Genomic DNA, 16,711 nt, shown 5'->3' with positions numbered 1-16,711 from the left:
AAGGCTTTTCGTTCAGCCTTCGTCTTATCTTTGTAGATTTAAAAATGGGGGAAATATAATCTATTCTCAGTGCATTGTCAAAAACAACATTTTACAGAAATGAATCCAGACCTCCTACCAGGTTTTGTCCATAATTTGTACAGCTAAGTTAATGTCACCATCACCCAGTGTTTCATAAGTTGTTGGATTTTTCTGAAGTGAAAGGAGAACTTGGGCAAGACTGAAACTGAGTTAAGCAAGAGCTTTTCATTTAGAGGGAACACCTGTGAGTCTGTCTGTCTGTCTGTCTCTCACAATGGCAGTGTGAGTGCAGCCTTTTCAGTGGGACTAAAGAAAAACTTTTTACTCAGAGGTAATTTTTTTTTAATTTTTTAATTTCACAAATAGGGAAATCGTTTGAAAGAATATATTAAACTGGACTTTTGGGTGTCTGTGTGTGTCTAGCCTAAAGTTGTCTTTTTGTGGAAAATGTGTGATTTTAATAACATAACTAGGAGTATATGGCCTGATGGAGTGATGGAGTTGTTACCAGGGCATTGCTGTGAAATGCTTTATAGTTCCAGTTATGTGCACTTGCTTGCCTAAATCAAATCCATGTGCTATGTAAACATTGAAAAAACGTGTTGTAGGGCTTACAGTTTTGGTTAATTTAGCATTTGATAGACTGACATCCTTTCACTGGTGACAAACTGCTTAATTTTTAAGTAAAAAAAAAGCATGAAATTCAAAATGGTCTTTCCCTTTAGTCCGCGCTCCATTGTGACCTTTAGCTCTGCAAAGCGCTATTTATTTAGAGGTGGTGAAATTTGAATGTTGATGTAAATGTCTTAACTTTTATTGTATTTTCTGTTGGCTTTGCTGACAGATGGCTGGCTTGCCAACTTGTGGAAAAATGAACATTATCCATCCTCCGGTCCCCACTTGTTCCTCGACTGCTCTGCACTACGCACAATCTGGATCTGTAGGAAGCTAATGTTAGCTAGCTAGTTGCACCGCTCTTTGTCAGCTGGTAAAACTATCCTGGTGGCTGAACTTTTTGCAGCCCACCCTCCAGACTCCCCCCAGGTTGCCTCGTTGAGTGACCAGCTTCATTTTGACCGCAAACCCCCTTCAGCATTGTTAACCATGTTAGCACCACTAGCTGTGCTGACACTGCAAAGAGAACTAAGAGAGCTAACATCGGTAACATATCAACAATGTTGATGGGTTACAGCTAAAGATTAAGCCGCTTGTTCACCAGGGTGAGCTGGGGGGCAACTGGAGGGTGGACACAATGTTTCCAGAACAATGCTGCTGGGTCGGGACGGGACAGCAGACGGACGTGTAACCAAAAATATTCCTGCCATTAACTCATTAATGGTTGACTCTTGACATCTTTAGTGCAATGTGAATTAATAGTAGAGCATAGTAGAGTATTTGTTGGACTCCTTCAACCTGCTGCATTCACGTGTGGTTAAGATCCTTGCAAGTACACTGATTATGTTAGTGAAGAAGTCTGACAGAGAAAGAAATAGGCTGTGCGTGTTGAATGCAGGCGTTGTCTGGTTCTGACATCTTTATTATAATCATTTAAACGTCTCCAATGAAGATAATCAGTTTAGGAAGATGCAGCTGATCTCCTAATGGCACTTATATCTTTTAACTTAGGGTAGAAACTATAAACCAAAACTAGATAAAGTTGCATTATGTAGTGTCCATATGAAAAAAAATCTGGAGCTAGAAAAAAAAAAAAATTAAATGCATTGACTGATATACTTGCTTTGATGTAAGTGATTTTTTTGCCTGCTAGGTTTTGCACGCCAGGAATAACTGTGCAAATGTGTGCAAATGGAAAGTGAACCTGTGACCTCTTCTCTACCCGTAACCTCAAACACTGCCTCAACTGTTGCAGCAGGTGCCGGTAGCCACAGTGCAAAAACGCTCAACTCTCAAATGTCAAAATAGTCACTACAATCCCAAACTTGGCCCTCGATTGATTAGATTCATATCTCATTCCTGTCCCATGTGTATGGCGGGCATTGATAATTTCAGCATGTCCTCTTCACACATACACAGGGCCTGCCATTGTCAAGCTTGGCCTCGGTGACTGAAGCACCATTACCTCTCAAATCTAATCAGATTCCCTTAAGTGGATAACAAGCGTGTCTCCGGCATTTACAGTAGTGAGAAAGCTGAAGTGAAACCAGGACAAACCACTGTCACACAAAGCAGATGCGGTGTGTCGCAGTCCTGGCATCCCTCCTGCTATCCGTAGTGGAAAAAAATGTTGATTGGCTAACAACTGGCATCTTGTTTGGCCTGAAGAAGGCAGATAAGAGCTCTCAGTCACTACTGACAAGTTGAGTATTGTGGATGAGCCCGTTCTCAGTTAGGAGTATGAGTGGTGAATAACCGAAGCTGGTCTAGCTGACATGAAGAATTTAGTGCTGAGTTTCACTACAATTCCACACTTGAAATGGCTGAAAGTCCCCATGGTTTAGCAGTGTTGTGGTAGTTGACATTTAACCAAATCGAAGTTTCATTGCTACTAGAGGTCTGATAACACAACAGGCTAATTGCTTGCAAGCTACTAATTTAATCCATTCCAGATATCGTTTCTGTGAGACTATGCAACTTTCTTACTCTTTGAAATTAAAACTCAAGCCACAAGCAATGAAATGCATTGTTGCTCGATTGAATTCTCTAGTAGTTTTGTGAACGCAGCCTTACTTGAGCTAACAGTGGCTTATGTTTGTTTGTTTCAGCAAACTTAAAGTAGATATAGGCTATAGGTTTTAATAAACATTACTAATGGGGCTGCAAGAACCCTATAACACCAAGCATTCACTTAACCAATAAATAACAACATACGTCATAGTTTAACATGTTACCTAGAGCATAGCTAAGTTTCACTTTCGGTGTAGTTAAAAATCGTAAGGTTTTAGCAAATATGCATGTTTGGGGAGTACTAACCATATGACTGGATAAATGAGACTTGGATTATACTATATGACTTGTGTAAGAGTTTGTAAACAGATGTTTTGATCAATATGCTGGTTTCTGTGGAGGCTTGCGAGGCATGCATTTTCTTCACAAATTCAAGGTAACACAGCATGACTAACTGATATAAAAATGGTCAGTTTGTGGGTGAAGCATTCCAGTATTCCTTTAGCCTAAGCCATGTTGCATAGTTTTCTAAATCTTCTAAAGTAAGACACCAGCATTGTTGCTTATCTGACTTATCTAACGACCTCTAACTGATTAGCTGAGGTCCGTCATGGAAAAAACAGCCATGTATTTATAAAAAGAAGTTCAGGCAAGCCCATGGAGCACGCTATTTTGGCCAGTGAAAAGAATACTTTTAAGAGGAAGTTCAAAAACAAAACTGGGTAAAAGAGACACGATGAACATCTACAGCTGACAAGACTAACATAATAATCCCACTGCTAACAATCCATGTATTATTACTGGGCACACCCAAAAGTAACAACAGTGAGCTTCTTTGTTTGCTCCAGACCAGTAAGTAATCTTGTCATTTTTAGGTGATGTTCCTTCTGAATAGCCATAAACACAGTTCTAAAGACCTCAAAATAGCTTTATTGCAGTTTTTCTTTGAGAAACTGATCACACTAAACTGTCTACATTGAAACCAGTGAATGAATGAAAAGACTTGTTAAAAATGGCAATAGAGTTATTTAAAACCCCCATTGGGGAACAAGGGTCAATTGTGCTGCCACAACCCCTGGAGCAGGCAGGAGAGGACGTCGGCAGCTGACCACTGATTGGTCACTTCCACAGAAAAGGGCGGTCTTCATGAATTAGTGACAGACGCTAAAGGCAGATATCCTGCAGTGATCAAACCCTGAGTGATCTGACAGTCCAGTGTTTGAAGTGATTATCATGCTACGCAACATAAAGGCTTACCCCCAGCTTTGGGCCAATTAGTTCACTTAGGGCCCTTTATAAGACTTTGGTAGGGGACTTGGAAGTACAGACAGTCACCAAGAAGTCAGCAGCTCAACAGGATAGCAGCAGCAGCAGATCTGGATGCCCAAAGTTGACTTGCTGCTCCACCAAAACAAACAAATCTGAAGATTATCTGCTTTTCTGAGAATGCCACACTTAACTGACTGCAGTTACTACACGATGCGGGACGCGACCAGAGCTTCAAATGTAAGAACATCAGAATCTAGAAAAATACCTGATAAAATTTTTCTGTTGAATAGTCCTTTCATGTTTTCATATTTATTTGTAAAGCTTTTATCATGGGTTTGACTATCTTGACTTCTGGCTGTATGTATATGTATTTGCTACTGCCGATTAATAGAATATAAAAGTAAGAAGAAAGTTGTTTTGTTTGTCAACTTAAGCTGAATTCTGGGGGAAAAAGCTTTTGCCATTGACCACATTTTTCAGTCAGAGTGTATGACAATACTTTATTTGAGAAAGGGCCTTATGAGACTTAATTCTCATAAAGACATTTCAACATGACTCACTTTAATGTGAGTGTGCTTCAAAATACAGGACTGCTGTAAGTCTGTAAATTTGCTCGGCATAAATGACTAATAATGGGAAATACTGACACGCAACTATTTCTGTTTGTTGAGTTGGACCATCTTTTCGCAAAGCCGACAGCTGCTGTGAACACCTCATGCACATATGTTCTTAGTCAGCCCTGTTTCAGTTAATTTTCTGTTTAGTCAACTATTTAACTTTTGCTTTGTCTTCGCTGCAGGTACAGAGCCACCTGGAGAACTCCAAATTCCACCTCCACCAGACCCAGAATCAACAGGTCAAGCAGTACCTGACGCTGGGCTCTAAACTGGCCTCGTCGGCTGGGCAGGGTCACGCTGTTGCGCATCCACACGCTCCTGGCCAACCACTGGCCACCGTACCGATCATGAGGAATGGACATATGCCCTCCGTCAGCGACGGCAGCAACCCCAACAGCCCTGTTACCCTCCTTACTATGGCAAATCACGACAGCGAGGTGAGTGAGAAAAAGAAAGTGTGAACTGTGATGTTGGTGAATATATGGAACTGAAATTGAGCAAGCTCAAAATGGAACTGGAAAGATGAGAAATTGCAACAACAATATTGGAACCATAGACTCTGCGACATACCAAAAAAGTGTGTGTCATAATTTTTTTAAAATTTCGCAACAATCTTGACATATTTTTCTGTTAACACACCACACTCCTGTCAAAGGAAATGTTCCATTCTGTGATCATTTTGTATGCCCTTTGTAAGAATTCTGTCCTAGTCCTTGTAAATTCTGTCATTAAGGGAGATAAATCACGGCTGACACTTTGTTTAGACAACCACTCGGTATGTAATATAATTCACAAGCATCCTATATATGTCTGGGTTTGAAAGAGCACTTCCAACTTATCATCCAAACAAAGTGATGCCATTATTGATCTCCCTCTCTCTCTCTCTCTCTCTGATGTGTTCATCAATAACTTCAGACATGCAGCCTCTGATGAGAGAACCCTTCCAAAGCAGGAAACTAGTTTGATAACAGATGCATGTTTTTCTCGCCAACGATGCTAACTAACTAGGCGCTGGAAAACTTGTCTGTTATTGGATTAGTCTCTCGACAGTCCCTCCCCTTCCCTGTGTCTACTTTAGTTTGAATGTTGAGATTTCAAAAAGATCCGACTTGGACAGTATTGATATTCTGGTAGAAACATCATCAGCCTGTCCATGAGTACACTGAAATTACTGTTTTCTTTTAGTTTCCAATGGATGAAGTTATTGATGACCTAATTAGTCTTGAATCCGGTTTCAATGATGGAGGCTTGGATTGCATGGAGCCTAACATCATAATGCAAAACAATGTAAGTATGATTCACATTAACAGCTACATTAACACTTTCAAATGCGACAGACGGTCAGCAGTTTGAAGGTCTTTTCTATTGATTTCTGCACAATCCTTTCTTTGTTAACCTGCTCTCATTATTGTAGTTAAGTTCCTCAACTAATAATCTTACTCTTTTGTCAAGTTGAACGGAGGACTTGAAAGTGAGGTTCCTCCACCCAAACATTTAGAAGCAGGCTTGACTTGCTTGGGAAAAAGGGGACCTGTCTTAGTTTGGGGTCAGCTTAAGTATGGTGATGAGTCAAAGTTCATCAGGGCTTAGTAACATTTCTCACATTACTCAAGAAGATCAACAATGCAGATTAAGTTAAAAAAAAATGAAAGGAGGATGTTTTAAGACAGAGGTTTATACCTAAAGACAATAGAAAAAAATATGTAGTAACTAGGGATCCAATGAGGGATTGAGAAATTCACCAGTGCTAATGATTAAGACAATAATTTGGCTAACAGCCGACACCGACGGACACAAAGAAATCTTCGTTTTAAAGAATAACTGAACTGTTTTAAATTCATTCAGTCCTTCATTACACCAGCTTTGAATAAGCACAAATTCAATCATATAAACAGTATACTGTATATTACCTGGAAAACATTAACTAATTTATCCCCCCAAAAAATGTATTTATTCAAGTTTCATGCCAAAAACTACATTTTAGTTTACACTGACCACTTCGGTCAATAATAATTTATACTGAACAGATTTTGAACGCATCATAATCGAACAAAGTACAACCTCTGTTAGCTGTTAGTTCTGGCCACCAGCTGCTAACAACTAACAGCTCATAGTTATTCCCCTTCTGGCAATTTAAACAGAAATTTGTTGTTCACAATGTAGAATCATCAGGAAAAAAATGGGGTGCACCCCTGATGTGTCAATAGTGAGTTCACTTCATCCCAAAGGTGTCCCGGGGAAGATCTCTGTTTGTCCCAAACACGTTTTCTAGCTTCTCAGGAACAATGGTAAATTATTAGTCTTGAGCCCTGCTTTTTATCCTGCGAAAAATTGATGCGACGCAACAGAAAAACATCAGCCATCGGTGAATGTCCTTTTACTTACTAATAGGCTGATGGCAGTCAAAAAGGTGAATATAAGCTGATACCAATGTTTATCCTGTAAATCGGTGCAGCCCTATTAGTAACTGCCTTACTAAGGTCCATTCTTCTCCAATGTAAAAAGGAACTATTTGTTTTGATTAAATAAAAAATAAAAAAGTGTTCGAGCTGCCTGAATTTTTAAGTCAACTGCATTTGAGAGGAAAATTGTTACAAATTTACCTCAACTTATCCTCTCAAATTCAGTCACCTTAAAATTTTAAGGCGGCGTGGACACTAGCTTTTTTAGGTTCAAACAATTGGATCCTTTTTGCAGTGTAGCAATGGCACCACAGACAAGCACCATCATCTGGATTCATGGCCAAGAAGGAATTCAAATACTCTCTGCAAAAATGTGGGACAAGGGTCCATTTGGCTGGAGAACATAGCGACACCTGAGCCAAATACTGAGAAAGTTTGTGGGATGGGAAAACTGGGAATCTGGCCTAACTCCTTAAATACAGGGAGAGACAGATTGGCAGACAAAGAGTCATGCACACAGATAAAGTGACACACAGCAAAACACAACTGATACTGTGACAGGGAAGGAATGAGGGGGGAGATAAAGCACTGGGAGAGAGGAATGGGAGAAACAGTGGGTTTCAAATGAGGACAGAGGCGCGACAGAGGAGCGAGAGATTTTTGTTGGAGAGAGTTACTGAGCCATTGGATTGGGCTAATGCATACACTCCCCATGGGCTTGTTCAGAAATGATACCATGCTTAAATGGATCAATTCATCCTAATTAGTCATACAGTACGATGCATCACGTCGTTTCGCCGTGTCAACACATCCAGGAACACAGACGGGAGAGGGACTGAAGTGATTACAATAGGAGTAGTAGGGGAATTGTTGCAATCTTTCATTTTGATAAGCACTTTTTGTCCCTTCCTCCTCCTCCTCCTCCTCCTCTTCCTCCTCCTTCTCCTCCTCCTCCTCTTCTCCCATCTTGGTGAGATAATGAGAAAGAAATGCAAACCAACTGCAGATAACTGAAATGTCTGCAGTTTCTTGTGTTATGTTTCTTCTCCTTTTTTTCTCTCCCTTACTTTCCATTCCTTCCCATCTCTTGACTTGACATGCAGCCTTATCACGTTCACCGGTCTGGCAGTTAGATTTGACACACATGTCGTGGACAAAATTGGCTGCGCGCATTGGTGGAATGCATGGTGGTTTCTGTAGCATTTTCCCATAAATACACAAATGCGAATTAGACACACATGTGTGTCAGCACGCCATATCTTGACATCTCCCCGGTCCGTGAAAAGATGTCATTATCGCAGAACTGATGCACGCTTTTCCCAGACGAGCAGAGACCCGTAGGAAAACAGTTTTGCCTCTGTTCAAGCAATTGACCCAGCTAGCCTTTTCATCTAATGGGATGCTATTTCTAACACAGAGCACATCTCTGTGTTAGGAGCGCTTTCAAGTGGAGGGGTTTTGAAAATGGTGACATTAGCAGATCAAGGCACTGCGTCTGGGCAAACCAAACCTCACAAGGCTTTAGGGTTAGATGGAGTACGGTTGGAGGTTGACCCTCTATTGACCCGGTTTCAGCGAGATTCAGAAAGGTTAAGGTCTTGTTAGGCTGTTTTTTACTCTTTGTGATACAAGATGAGCATGCAGTACGTCCTGCTGAGACAGACATGTGGATACTACAAGTCCCTGCTGGGAAGTCCAGAGCCACAGGCCTGGGGACTGACAGCCGACTCTGCAAGGCTGTGATCACTCCATTCGCCTCTTGTCATTTCTGTCAATGATAAACAAAGCCACACAGTGGCTAAAAACAGCTATTTATGTTGTGGTTTGCAAATGTGTTTGCATGCTTAACACATGACTGACAATTTCTCTTTCTCCCTCCCTCCTCCTCCCCTCTCTCCTAGGTGTCCCTCAGTAGCAGCATGCTGGACGTCTATGGGGGTGAACAAGGTATGAACGCCCCTAATGGTGGACTGAGTCCCACATCTAACCCCACAAAGCTCACTGTAAAAAGGGAATACACAGGTATGAACTCATACCATAGCGCTGATCAAACAACTAAAGGATTAATGAATAATTACATGCTCACATTTCTGTAAAAGTTAAAATCACACAAATGCTGCTCGCTACAAGAAAGCGTTTTGATTACAACAAAAAATAAGGCACATTACTGGTACATTAAAGGGACAGTTCAGATTTTTTTGAAGTGGGGTTGTTTGAGATACTTATCCATTGACAGTATATGACAAAGAGTAGATGTCAGTCAGCACCCCTCCAGTTTGGAGAAGCAGGCTGGAGTTGGACATGAAAGCTAAGAAATGTACTGTTGTGAAAGGGGGCCAGCAACAAAATGAAATTCAGTCACTTCAAAAAAGTGCTACCTCAAAAAATCAATATCAGTTTAAGAGTACGCCATATTGAGAGTATTTTCACTGTTCTACCTTAATGTCAGACAGGGGTTTTAAATGGAAAAATGAAGTTGTTATATTGCTCTATTCAAAGCAAGATTCTAATAAGAGAACAGTCATTTAATATTGCTGAACAAAGGAACTGCTAGTTTACAGGTGCCTCATGAATTTAGTTATTTTGGGTTTGAAAACACAAACTTGCTCACTGATTGAAGCAGCTGCAGACCAGCAGCTCCAGGGTTCAGTAAGCTAAAATTGTTTTTCTCAGTGGAATCTTGACAATGGCTTTCACAAGATCATAGATGGGGAACTAATGGTCTGTCTGACTGAACAGTAAAGCAGTGAAAATATTCTCAATAGAGCATACACTTAAACTGATATTGATTTTGTTCAGTTGGGATTTTTTTAGGTGGCTAAAATACATTTTGTTGCCCCCCCCCCCCATCCACAGCAGTATATTGCTTAGCTTCTGTGTCGCACTCCAGCCTGCTTCTCCAAACTTGGGGGCATGCTAGCTGATAATGACTATAGCACACTGACGATTGATAACCTCCCCATAACTCCACTTCAAAAAATCCAAACTATCCCTTTAAAGCTCTGGGTGGGTGCTACAAAGAACAGAGTGTACCTGTGTTAGCTAAAAAAAGGCAATGTGTCTGTTCCTGCTAAAGTCGACTCCAATTACATGTGTCAGGCAAACAACAGACAAACGTCTAAGCCGATTTGTGTCCAGCGTTTGACAAACACTGTCCCGCTTGTCACTGGCTCCCTTAATAGGCTGCAGAAACGTGTAGACTTTTCGACACAGTGCTAGACAAAAACAAAAAACAAACAAAGGGCCCTTTAAGACATTTCTTATTAATGTCATGCATCAAGAAAAGAAGCCCAATTGATTTAGGAAATAGAAAGGAAGCTTGAAGAACCCTTCACTCTCAGGGAGCAAATAAGGAAATTGCCATCTGTTTCATTTGAGCATGGGCACAGAGGACAATGGGGCTGTTCCACAGAGTTTAAATTGTCTTGATTGAATCAACAGAGACAAATTGGGAAATCCAATCTCAGGTCGCCAATTATGTAATTTGGAAGAATGTGAACACAAATATGGATGTAGTGGCATTCTCCAGGACAGATTAGCGAATTTGCTAAACTGTCTTAATTATGGTAGTTTTAAAGTGATCCCCATTTTTTCCGTCCACAATGAGCTTCAGACATGCTGGAGGGGATAAATTGGGCTCATCCAGTGTGTGTGTGAGGAGGTCAAGCTTGTGTCTGTGTTTTGGGCTAATGCATGGAAACTCCGCAATGTGGCAGACCCCGCCACTGAACTCCCTCAAACAACTGATTGTGTGTCCCTTGACTGGACCTTTTGTGGAATTCTGTGTTCGTTGTTTTACAGTTTCTAAGTTAGTGTGCGTCACTAATCAATTTGTCTCCCTCTGTGATTTTTTTTATTCTGACAGAGCATGACACAAGAGTGATGGCCAAAGAGAGACAGAAAAAAGACAACCATAATCTGAGTAAGTGTCTCCTGCTGCTGCAGATTATCATCTGAGAATTGGATATGGCAATGTCCTATTGATCATTGCCCCTTTTTTTTTTGCTTGCTTAGTTGAAAGAAGGCGAAGATACAACATCAACTACAGGATTAAGGAGCTGGGGACACTCATACCAAAGTCGAACGACCCGTAAGTTGCGAAATCTAAATGTATTTATTGAAACAATGCCCCTACTTCGCTTCACTTTATGTCACTGGAACAACTGCAAGACCTTGTCTGGCGGGGAAGCATATTAAATTCCGAGCACAAAGACACTCCAAACGTTGTTCATTGAATTCAAATGAGTACTCAAGCACATTTCAGTCATATTTCAAGGGTGCACTTGAACTCCCATTGTAGTCGACTCTCCAAGAGCTGTACATCCTCTCGCTGGGTCCCAGCAGTTCAGCTCAAAGCATGAATGATGAGGAAAGGGTCAAATGCAAAGAAGTGGGCCGCACCATTTGAATCAAAGTTTGAAGCACAATTGGAACATAGAGATGGAGCGTGGAGCTGAATTGAAATCCACCGGCCATCTTTCGCAATTGAACTTTGCTTCGAATTTAAATGGGAGGTTGGCGTTGTCGTCGCGCCGTTAACACCAGATAAAGGAGATTATTAGCGCTGATCAGACCAACGTCTCACTCGTGTGGGAAAGGACAATTTTACTACAGCTCCCCTTAAAAAAAAGCAATAATATCTGCAAAAGAATGACTTGCACTCTAGCACCTCAAGTCCAAAGCTCCATTTTCTCCTCCGTCTTGCTACTTAGCTCATTTTCCCCTCACCTATTTTTACTCGAGGATTAATTTTACCGAACAAGGAGGTACGAGAATGGACTTTCCACATAGCTACTTAACTATTCTATTAAAATTCCCATTCAGTGTCCCCATGTAATGTCCAAGGATGAATAATTGCCCCATGTAAATCACCATTTCTTATTCATATCATAAAAGGGGGAAAAAAAGCCTCTGTGTTAAAACTTTTCCCCCACCGTTTTTTCTTTTTTTATTACGGAGGATATTCTGCCGACATCAGGGGGTTCTGTGTAAAAGGTTATCTTTTACATTTCTCTGCTCTGCAGCGACATGCGCTGGAACAAAGGCACCATCCTGAAGGCCTCGGTGGAGTACATAAGGTGGCTGCAGAAGGAGCAGCAGCACGCTCGGGAGCTGGAGAGCCGTCAGAAGAAGCTGGAGCAAGCCAACAGGAGACTTCTGCTGAGAATCCAGGTAATAAAATATAACGCGCCAAATGTGTTCGGTGTGTTTTTGTGGTATGCACAGCAACAAAACAGCTTTAACTAAAACAATTAAACTCAGCCCTCAACTCATAAATCTGTATCTGTTCTGTTAAAACAAGTAAATTACTATTAAATTATTGTTTAGTCTTAAAAAAAAGGAAGATGCACAAGCATAATATGAGATGACATTTTTTTTGCTGCGCTTTTACTTGTCAGAGGAAAGTGTGGCAACAAGGAAATTGAGGCCTACAAATCAAGATTATTTCACATTTCAAACTAAGAATAAAGCAGCAGTGTGGTAGGATTTAGTGGTGAGGATTGCAGATTGCAACCAGCTGAAACTTTTTCCAGTGTGCCAAGCATTATGATATCTTCAAGAGGTTTTTACAAGAAACCAAATTATCTACAGAGGCCTCTTCTTCTCTAAAAAGAAACAGACCCCTGGATTTAAACCGGTAAAAACACTGAATCAAAGCAGTTTCACGTTAAAAATCAATGTTTCTCTGACACTGTTCAGCTTGTTGTGGAGGGGCTGCTTATTACAGCGAAAACTTGAATGGCCCTTACCTAGAACCAGTATTTGGTTTAACAGTACTTGGAGCTACCCACTTTTAGAAAACCAAAACATGACATGACCTTATATAATAATAATAATAATAATAATAATAATAATAATAATAATAATAATTAATATTATTATTATCTTCCACTTTTACCAATATGTCCCTCATAATCCTCTAAACCCAACACACTGGATCTTTAAATGATTTATATTGGATATCATTTGCAGGACAACACAGTTACAAGTTTAGAACTACAAAAAGAGTTGGTTATAATGATCATGTGGCGCTGGCTTTTAAAATGTATAGCGTTCCTCTAACACAAAACCAGTGATACTCCGAGTAAATGTGAGTTTACGCCTCAACACAAAGGGTTAGCCAATCAACTCAAGTCTCTGCACTTCTTCCCAGTGCAAAATCCAAGTCAACTCTTATTATCACATTACTGATTTATTTAAAAACAGCCTCCCCCAGGCACCTAACAGGCCTGTTTCATTACGACTAACATCAGTTTGGTGAAGACAGAGGGCTCACTCTGTCAACCCCACCTCACTCAATCATCCCGGGGTGCTTCACACTCCAAAGCTTTACGGCCTCACAACGTAAACTCATTTTCACTCCAGAGCATTATGACCCCTAAACCTAAACAAGACCAACCCCCTTTATCCCTCCTGTTGTTTACATGAGCTCCTTCAACTCCTGCCTATCTCTGAGGGCTCAGTGCTAATTATCTAATGAGTAAACACACTGACCCTGGCTCTTTCAGTGAAAAACAACAGGTGAGGAATAGATGATGAGCACTTATGAAAATATGCTTATTGACAAATGCAGATATATAGTTCCCTCAAATGATGGGAAGAACTCAAAACCTGTAATCATCTTCAAAGATGACAAAACTATCCAGGAAACACTGACTACCACAGATGTTAACAAAGGTCAAACAGGTCTTTGTGATGACACTCATAGGTGATTAATGCTGTGATAAGAGTGTGTTTGTGTGGGAGAAGAGTGTGAGTCAACACCCAAACTCCCAAAGTATCATTAATTCCGAACCTGACCTCAGTATGTGGAGGAGATGTGGTGCGTGGTGATGTCAAACAATAATGTAATCGCAAATTTTTTCATAAGTTTGGCATTCACACATTTTCAGGTGTTTTTTTTCAGTTCTTATCTACACTAACATGCAATGAGTGTGGAGATAATATTCTCAAAATACCATTTTTAAGTCATGGTTTCTTTTCCGGTGTTTTCCAGGAGCTTGAGATCCAGGCACGAGCACACGGCCTCCCAAACATGGCTTCAGCTTTGGGTACAGTTGAACTGTCGTCCCATCTCCTCAAACAACAACAGCAGCAGCAGCAGCAGCAACAGCAGCAGTCGTCTCCCCAGGCCCAGCAACCCCAGCAGCCGCCCCTCTACCAAGAGGACCCCAACAGCGACTACCTCCAGAGGATAGCTGCTGTGGCCGGCGTGCCATCCATTCCCACTCCTGCCAGGCCGCAGGACCACATCCCAGGCGCCGATGGCTGCACCACATTCTCCGACCCACTGTCCCACTTCACAGACTTCTTCAGCACCACCCTTAAGGAAGAACACCGGCTGGATGAGATCCTGATGGACGACCCTCTCTCGCCGTTTGGGGCAGACCCGCTCCTTTCGGCTGGCGGCTCGCCAGGAGTCGCGTCCAAGGACAGCAGCCGCAGGAGCAGCTTCAGCTCTGGAGAGGGGGACGACCTATAAGGCACCCCCCTCAGTAACACACAACAATACTACTGTAATCCCCAGTGGGAACGGGGCGTACACAGAGCCTTTAAAAGACTGATGGCTCCCAGCAAACAATGACCACTCACAGGGTTGCAAGTAATTTAAATGACAGCTAACACACCTGACAGTGCCCCTAAAAGTGCCACCTGTATATAAAGTGTGTAGTTCTTGTTGGCCAGGTGGGTGGCCCCAAAAATCTTGCATTCTCCAAAGCACAGACGGACCTGAAATAACTCATGGACCTCCACCTGCTCTTTTTAACTTCACTATAGACAATGAATATGTTTCTCTGCCTCCCGGACAGAGCAGAAACAGACTCACAAGAAAAAGGGAGACATTTTTCAGTCTTTAAGTACATAATGTAAATGACCATGTCTACTGTTTGTCTATGTAAACACTGTGGTAGCTGTACACTGTAACATTTCTGCAAAAATAATCACTGAAAACCTGCCAAAACTGTCTTTTTATTAAAATGAAAAAACTACTACTTCACAGAGGGATTGTAAACAGTGATGTGCCTTATTCAAACACCTGTTTTGTCTTATAAAGAGATCTGAACATGTGACTGATGTACTCACCGCAATGCCTAACATGTCTGTGTCTTTTAAGTGTTTTTTTTTTTGTTAAATAATTGCTTATGTATTTATATATGTTTTAATCCATGTACTCCTGAAAAAGATATATATTATTATCTAACATGTTATCTTTTTTATTCTTAGCAGGGGTGGAACAAATATAATAAACCCCTTTTTTTGGTATGCCTGATTTTGGCTTGTTGTTGTCACCTCACACAAGGCATCATGTATTTAAGGTCTGCAATCATACATCCCCAAACCATAGATGAAATAATTCATGGGCCTGCTGGGCACAGACCCAGGGACCCAAAGTGCAGGTGGCCCCCCTGGCTGTCACCTGTGGAATGTAACTGAAACTAAGATGTACCGACCAGGAAGAGGCACATGAAGATGACAAAGAGAAGTAAAGAAACTGCAAAGAGACCATAAAGAACGACAATGGGGGAAAACAAATGCAAAAAAAGAAAATGGCACAAAATGATCAAAAGAGACAAGAAAATTACCACAAAATTACAAAGAGATACAACACGACTTCAAATAGACATAAAATAACTATAAAAAGGACAAAACAAATACAAAGAAACACAAAGCAACTACAAAAAGAAAACATGACCAAAACCCCAAAAAACAAACAACAAAATGAGCTTAAAGAAAAGCGAAGCATCTACAAAACAGGTCAAAATAAATGCAGACACAAAATAATAAAAAAAGAAAAAACTGACCTAAATAACAGACAATTATGTCAGAGACACAAAACAACCTAAACAAATACAAAGAGATCCCAAATGACAACTAAAAGACAAAAAAATCCCTCAAAATTCCCCAAAAGAGACAAAAAGATTTCAGAGACAAAAACAACTACAAAAGAGGGCAAAATAAATATAATCCATAGAGACAAAAACTACAAAAAGGGGCAAAAAACACACAAAATGACTAAAAGGAGACATAAAACAATAAAAAAAACCCCAGATAATTACTTAATAAAAAACACAAAATGAAATACAAAAAACACAAAGTAACTACAAAAGGGGCAAAATGACCAAAAAGACAAATAATTCCTAACCCCCCCACACAAAATCACAAAATGACCTCAGAGACACGCACAAAATGACCTCAGAGGGACAACAATTACATCAAAGAGACACAAAATAACTACACAAGAGTGAAAACAAGAATAAGGAGACACAAAATGACTTCAAAGTGACACAAAATGACAAAATAAAAAAGACACAAAATGAAACAACAGTTTCCAGTCTTATGGAAGAGGTGGTGGGGCCTTTAATATGTCTGTGCCCAGGGGCCCAATGTCTAGTTATGCACCAATGCCCCCCAAAAACTCTCTTTAACTGCAACTGCTATTCCTAAATTCTTTATAAACTACCTTAAAAAATGAGAAAATAAGAGGGATATATTTCTAGAACTTCAAATGTTAAAGTGTTGCTCACTATCTTTGACAAATAACCAGAATATATCATCATTTAGTTCAAATGACCAATATCTTACATTTAATCTCTGGCTCTTCCCCTATGTTGAGTGAGCAGGAAGCTCAGCACATCAGGGGCATGATGGTAGACATGATAGACTAAGTGACCAGTGGTAAAGTGAGTGTGAAATCTTCTAACTGGAAGGCAGCAGGACTAAAAGAGTGAACAAAGCCAGAAAAGTTTTACAGTAGAAGGTGAAGGGCCGGCTTAC

The 16,711-nt window shown here is 40.7% G+C and overlaps 1 protein-coding gene across 7 annotated transcripts in view; it reads left to right on the top strand.

Moving 5' to 3' along the window:
* tfec (transcription factor EC) overlaps window positions 1-15,206 on the top strand; it is a 57,420-nt gene extending 42,214 nt beyond the window's left edge. For 2 of the 7 annotated variants that reach the window (XM_042511613.2, XM_042511617.2), the window contains 7 exons: window positions 4,715-4,969; window positions 5,718-5,819; window positions 8,836-8,956; window positions 10,800-10,856; window positions 10,949-11,024; window positions 11,959-12,106; window positions 13,932-15,206. In XM_042511613.2, coding sequence (XP_042367547.1) covers window positions 4,715-4,969; window positions 5,718-5,819; window positions 8,836-8,956; window positions 10,800-10,856; window positions 10,949-11,024; window positions 11,959-12,106; window positions 13,932-14,417 — 1,245 coding nt within the window. In that variant the 3' untranslated portion in view covers window positions 14,418-15,206. Of the gene's footprint in view, window positions 1-3,855; window positions 4,153-4,714; window positions 4,970-5,717; window positions 5,820-8,835; window positions 8,957-10,799; window positions 10,857-10,948; window positions 11,025-11,958; window positions 12,107-13,931 lie in introns of those variants that run through there. The other 5 variants (XM_042511616.2, XM_042511619.2, XM_042511614.2 and 2 more) reach the window with 5 other exon arrangements.
* The last annotated feature ends 1,505 nt before the right edge of the window (window positions 15,207-16,711 follow it).

This window comes from Plectropomus leopardus, chromosome 22 (genome assembly GCF_026936395.1).
Source record: "Plectropomus leopardus strain MGB_pleo_1.0 chromosome 22, ASM2693639v1, whole genome shotgun sequence".
Taxonomy (NCBI): domain Eukaryota; kingdom Metazoa; phylum Chordata; class Actinopteri; order Perciformes; family Serranidae; genus Plectropomus; species Plectropomus leopardus.
This window is presented reverse-complemented; position numbering and strand designations above follow the sequence as displayed.